The sequence below is a fragment of the Fusarium subglutinans genome (assembly GCF_013396075.1).
Source record: "Fusarium subglutinans strain NRRL 66333 chromosome Unknown NRRL66333_c0000097, whole genome shotgun sequence".
NCBI classification, from domain to species: Eukaryota; Fungi; Ascomycota; class Sordariomycetes; order Hypocreales; family Nectriaceae; genus Fusarium; species Fusarium subglutinans.
In genome coordinates this window covers 199,617-205,616 of record NW_023502160.1, presented here as the reverse complement: position 1 = coordinate 205,616, position 6,000 = coordinate 199,617, and the positions used below count along the sequence as shown (strand labels likewise).

Here is a 6,000-nt window from a genome sequence, read left to right as displayed (position 1 = left end):
AAGTATATTACTATAATATAAGTAATTATATTTTAAATTTCTTTATTAATTAAACTAATTTATAAATTATATTTACTATAAAAAACTATTTATTACTTTATTATTTAATACCTATTAATAAGCTTTATTTACACTTTATAATATATTCTTTTTTAGCCCTTTAGTTACTAGTATACTACTTAGGGTAATATAAGATCTTAGCAGCTTTGTTAACATTGTCCTTTACTAGCAAGGCAGTACCTTTAGCAGTAAACTACTTAAAGTAATACTTTACTTTTACAGGTTTATTACTACTAGTACCATTGCCCTCTGTAGCAATAAACTACCTAACAGGGTACAAATAATACATTTATATTAAGGCTTACTATTATATTTTAGCTGCTTCTCTGGCCGCTTTCGCCTGCTCGCCAACATCACGGGTGCAATCCACAAACTTCCCCCTCAGAGCTGCAGCCTTCCCAGAGCTAAGCCAGACGCATGTCCACGCTGGCAAAGCAGCCTCAAAATGAGGTCTCTTAGCGCCTATCTTTGCCATATGCTCGATAACGTAGGGGGCCTCTCGTTTTGTCTTTTCCGGGAACCCCGTCTCATGTAGCTTGGTCTCGATCTCACCGGGGTGAATGCTAAAGACGGATATGTTGTTATCCACTCCCTTCTCGATCTTCTGCAATTGATCTAGCTCGACCTGCAGGGTGCCCGCAAATCTGGTGATGGACGTTTTGGCACAGTTATACGCCGTGGTCCATGGGAGATCTGCCGTGGCAGCTCGTGATGACGTGTAGATTATCACGGCTTGATTCCTCTCGCGCATTTCGGTGAGAACGAGTCGCGTGAGTTCAACTGGTGCCCGGACGTTCAGCTCCATTATGTCCCACCACTCGGTCGCATCCGTCAAGTGAAAAGGCTGGAAGATATTGCTACCGGCATTGCAGACCAAGACGTTGACGGGGCCAAGTTGTTCACGGAATTCGCGAACGAGGCGTTCTTGATCCTCCAGTTTAAGCACATCGGCCACGATGCCAACGACCTTGCTCTTCAGGCCTAAGCCCACAATCTCGGCTTTCGTTTCCTCCACCTGACTGCTTGTTCGTGCCGTGATGCAAATGTTAGCCCCCGCTTGCGCCATTGCGATGGCGATCTCTCGCCCGATACCCCTGCCAGAACCCGTTATCAGAGCATTCTTTCCTATCAACGAGCCAGCGAGCCGATCTGGGTCGATCTCGGGATAGATGCCAGTGCGGAGGGTATATGGTGACTGCATCATCTCGACTACGAATATGGGAGTAATTATTAATGAGATACATTGAAGGCGCTCAATTGTTTGTTCTAGAGTTATATGATATACCAGCTTCGACATTGCACTAGCGATCGCGTCGGGGACTTAATCGGATCAAAATTGCCGGCTGGATTTCCCGAGTGGACATCCCGAGCGGGTTTTCCGGGGACCGTTATCTACCGACCCCACATCGGGAGTCCCGGCCAAAACATGAAGGATGCTGGAACTCTTGTTAGTGGATAAATACCATCTGATATCATCCATCCATCAATAGAACATTGCTAGCCTCATTACATCGAGCAAGCACCGGAACAGCCGCTTGTTGAAAATGACGTTTGAGATTTACATTCCAGACAATCTGACCTTTCAGGACTACATTGCTGTGGTTCAGACAGCAAGGGTCTGGGCAGATGGTTATGATAGAAAGGTATGGACATGGTTTTCTTTTCACTCTCTCACTTCTGTAAAGCTCTTGCTGATTGCCCTTTCTATCACTCTAGAGTGAAGAGCGACTCCTTGCCGCTTTGGCACCAGAGGTCTCCGTGGACTACACCTTGATTGTGCCAGCATGGGGAATAAAGCAGTACAAGGCGGCAGAGTTCGCGGCACTTTGGCTCTCAGAGGAACATCTAGGTCTGAAGCCATTGGTGACACAACATCTGCTTGCGCAGCCATATTTCAAGAAGGTCACCGCCGATGAAATTGAGGTGGAGTGGCAGCAACTGGCGAGTCATGGGCGGCTACAAGCCGACGATGGGGGCGCAAGGGATGCGTCTGCTGCGAGGATCGACGAGACCAGCGACGGGAGGAGCCACATGCAGCATAAGTTTGTCCGCGTGAGTGGCCTCTGGAAGATCGCGACTATTACCCCCTCTCTGCTTTATCAGACTGGGGATTTTATGCGCATTAGAAGACCAGCGGGTGAGCAATAAGCTATAGCCATGATTTCATAGAGGCAATAGCTACCCTTGCACATTTCCTTCAATTCTAGTTGATGAAGCTTGGAGGACCAAAGTGGCGTCTGGTCAAGCACGCTCGAAGCTACGTACTCGGACAAATATCTCAGAAAATCCGCTCATTGTCGTACTTGTCTATTCACATCCCACATCGGATGCGCGTATCGTTCCCTTATTATCCAGGGCCCAAAGTACAAGCAACTGCTTCTCACATTCATGTATAGGGTTCAGGTCTTTTGTAAAAAATGAAGTATACCTACGACGAACCGAGACTAAAAGGGAACAAACATCCGGATGCTTCTTAAAAAGATTGCTAGTTGCTTAAAACAAATTAGAAAGGAAAAAACCAAAGCTATCATCCTTCAACCTGACCTACCGTCACCAGAACGATAGCCTTAAATATCGCGCAGCTGCTTCCGGCGAACATCCGAATCCTCCAGAGCAGACTCAACATGGCTGTTCATCTGACTAGCAACTGACTTGAGGAAGCACGCGGCTACTGCGTTTGCAGCCACGACAACGGAGATAGCAATCCATACAAATTTCCACGAGTACGTATTGGCATGATCGTAGGCGGCGAGGACATCGGGGATCAGTGACGCTGGCAAACCAGAAACGTGTGACAAGGCCGTCGGGTTCTGGCTGTTGATGGCGCCCAGCACGTCTGGAAGTAGGCGTGAGTGGCCCGCGGCTGCAAGAACAGAGCCAACGGCTTTTGGTAGGGCGGTGCCCATCTTGTTGTGATAGATGGATGTGAAGATGGTAATGCCGACGGCTCCACCGAGAGCACGACCGGACACGCTGAGGGTTCCTGCGGTACCGAGCAAGTAGGAGGGAACGGAAAGAGACAGTGCAACGACTGGTGATATCAACATCAGTAAGTGCTTGGCATAGAGACAAAGGAATTCCTACCTGGAATGACTGTGGTTACGGCAGTTCCGCACCCGAACAATGCGGAGAACGCGTATGCCCAGGATAGTCTGCTAGGGTTAAGCAGTGCCATAAGGCCTAAAGTCATCAATGTTAGACATCATTCAGATAAGTCGGACCAAGGCCATCCTAAATGAGGAGTCCTGTGACTTACCAACAAACAGGCTGCACCAGATCAGTGAAGCTACCAGAATTGTTCTGTATGACTTAGTTCGTGCCATCAATATACCTGCAGGCAAACATCCAAAAGCTGAAGTCGCCAGGTACGGAGTGAGGATAGTGCCTATCTTGACGGCATCTGTGGTGAACATTGAGGCAATCTGTTGCGCAAAGAGAACATTGACACCCAGTAGAAGCATGCCATCAACAACGCAGACAAACAACAGGATCGGGAAGTTGCGAGAGACGAACATGTCGTGATGGAAGATACCCTGGCGCGTGAAGAGCCTTTCGTAAAGTCCAAAAGCAAGAAGACCGACGCAGCCGACGATTAAGGATGCGAGGACCTGGCTGGAACTCCATGGGTATGTGTTTCCTCCCCAGGTCAAGCCGATCATTATAGAAGCGATGGACCCCACGAACAGCATTATTCCGAAGTAATCAACTTGTGCGAACAGGGCGTCTAGGCGGGATTGTTGTCGGCGTAGGGTAGTGGGCGGAGGATGGTAAAAGCAGGTTACCAGTACGGTTGTGGTGCCGTAGACGAAGGCGTTGAGGTAGTAAGACCAACGCCAGGTCTGGTACTTTACAAAAGCACCTGCACCGAGGGTACCGGCGATGACAGCACAGCTAGCCAGAGTCTGGGAGAAGCCCATTGTCCAAGGACGGAGCTTGTTGGGTGTCACTTCTTGGCCCGCAGGTACACCCATGATCTGCATGACGTGTTGTCAGTATGGGGATATTCGTGTTGATGGCGATGGTGCAAAAGAGATGGGGTCGACTTACACATCCCGCATTGGCGAGGCCAGTCAAAATGTTGCCAATGATAATGGTTGTGATTGACTTAGCCGAGCCAGATACCACGGAGCCGACGATCCCGATGATGCTTGCTACAACGATGAACCATTTCTTGCCGAACCGATCGCTCAAGGAGCCCTTATCATAGTCAGCTTTGGACCTTCAGCACTAGAATGAAGGTTAAGAACTTACCAAGACCGGTCCGAAGGCCAGGGTCACCAAAAGATTAGCATTCGAAATCCATGCTTGCTTGGTGGCGCCTCCTAAATCCATGACTTGGAAGTGAATAATGGTGTTGGTCTGTGTACAAGATATTAGATAAGTTCAGGTATCGCCAGGAATGGCAATGCTCGAAAGGTAAAACATACCGTATTGGCTATGGCAGCGCAACAGTTCGCCATTGATAGAGCGAACACAGCCATGAGCGTCTTCCATCGCACCTCGTAGTCACCAGCCGGCTCTTCCTCCACGAGCGGTGACGGCATCTCATTATGAGAGATGGAGACTTTTTCGCCGTCCTCCATCCTGTCTGAGATGATGTAGATTGTTGTATAGGTGAAAACAGAGTCAAGGGTGAGTAGCCTGCATCCAATGGTGCATTCGAGGGGGCTGTTTAGTCTATATACAACTTGCAGCAGCCTGTCCCTTCCTGGCTTATCTCTATCGATCCAACCGGGATGTCCGAGATGGGCACAAGAGACTGTGCACCCAACTCCAGGATTTCAACATGAGGCTGAAGCCTAAAGCAGATCTTCTGATTTTGCGGGGTAGTGCAGTACTACGGATACACGGCACGGTCATTTCCCCAGACAAAAGAAGGCGGGGGTCAGCATTAGCGCCCATACAGGGAAATTGATCTTATCGCTGCTATGCTAGGACCAATTCGTATAACTGAGGTTGTGTGCCCCGGAATTTCCGCTGAACCTGGGATACCCTAGGTTACTCGGAAGACCCGACTCACAAGGGCATAAGTGCTTGGTCAAATTATTGAAAGCGGACGATATAACCGCGAGCCATAACTCAGCTAAGCTACCACCTATGCTAGACTACTTCTGGTTTCGTTGGTGAACCTCGACATCTCAACCAACTCAGCTGTGCTTGAAGAACCGTCGACCTTGCGCCCCTGATCCGATCTCACTCTATACATAGCGTTTTCAGCTAGACCTGGCGTATTACTCGATACTCTTATCGGCCGCCCTGCTGCAGATGAATTGTATTGCTGGCTTCTGGGGGTTGCATCGACTGAGCTTTGCAGTCTTGGAAATGTCTTGAGCATTAGAACCCGAAGGTTTGGCATACAAGCGCACCATATGCCGACATTTAGTTCTATGACGGACCAGTAGCATGTATAAAAGCTATCCCCTGTGACCTGAATTAGACCATGATGTTGATTATGGGGAGAATGCGCGATTGCTTACATGTAGGGTTGGAGGAATTGCCAAATGCTACCAGATAACGCAGTCTGAGGATGCTGACGACTGTCACACTATTAGAAGGTCAGTGACCAAGCACAGTAGAGAATGGATGGGCTCCTGCTTACAAAGTGCCGACGCCGAACATTGAGGCAACTGCAAGCTTTCTCTTCCATTTCATCTGGAGATGAATCAGTTGAGAGATCGGGATCCCAAGCATCCAGAAATCTAGAATAATCCCAACTGCAGCAATGGCCCACGCCAATCCGTTTATTCCTATACAATGGCCCTTATGTAATCGGTCCCAGCCCTTCCAATAAAAGCTAATGGGCTGACATTGCGTAAGTGCTAGTAGATCAAAGATAACCATGCACAGAACTGCTACTCCAACAGTTCCCCATATCAGCCTTGGAGAGGTTAGCGCGATTCGTCGTTGACTTTGTTGGTTGAAAAGCACCTTCGGATTACA

At 48.6% G+C, this 6,000-nt stretch overlaps 3 protein-coding genes across 3 annotated transcripts; 1 reads left to right on the top strand and 2 right to left on the bottom strand.

The window, feature by feature from the left end:
• Positions 1-367: 367 nt before the first annotated feature.
• On the bottom strand, positions 368-1,264 carry FSUBG_7547 (peroxisomal short-chain alcohol dehydrogenase; the record flags this gene model as incomplete). Its single annotated transcript, XM_036685864.1, has 1 exon — positions 368-1,264. The coding sequence occupies one exon, from the start codon at positions 1,262-1,264 to the stop codon at positions 368-370; it is 897 nt and encodes a 298-aa protein (XP_036537020.1).
• Positions 1,265-1,604: 340 nt separating this feature from the next.
• Positions 1,605-2,208, top strand: FSUBG_7546 (scytalone dehydratase; the record flags this gene model as incomplete). Its single annotated transcript, XM_036685863.1, has 2 exons — positions 1,605-1,703; positions 1,777-2,208. 2 exons carry the CDS (start codon positions 1,605-1,607, stop codon positions 2,206-2,208), a joined length of 531 nt encoding a protein of 176 aa, XP_036537019.1.
• Positions 2,209-2,627: 419 nt separating this feature from the next.
• On the bottom strand, positions 2,628-4,643 carry FSUBG_7545 (drug facilitator PEP5; the record flags this gene model as incomplete). Its single annotated transcript, XM_036685862.1, has 7 exons — positions 2,628-3,091; positions 3,145-3,240; positions 3,317-3,346; positions 3,392-4,034; positions 4,108-4,257; positions 4,312-4,419; positions 4,488-4,643. 7 exons carry the CDS (start codon positions 4,641-4,643, stop codon positions 2,628-2,630), a joined length of 1,647 nt encoding a protein of 548 aa, XP_036537018.1.
• Positions 4,644-6,000: the final 1,357 nt, after the last annotated feature.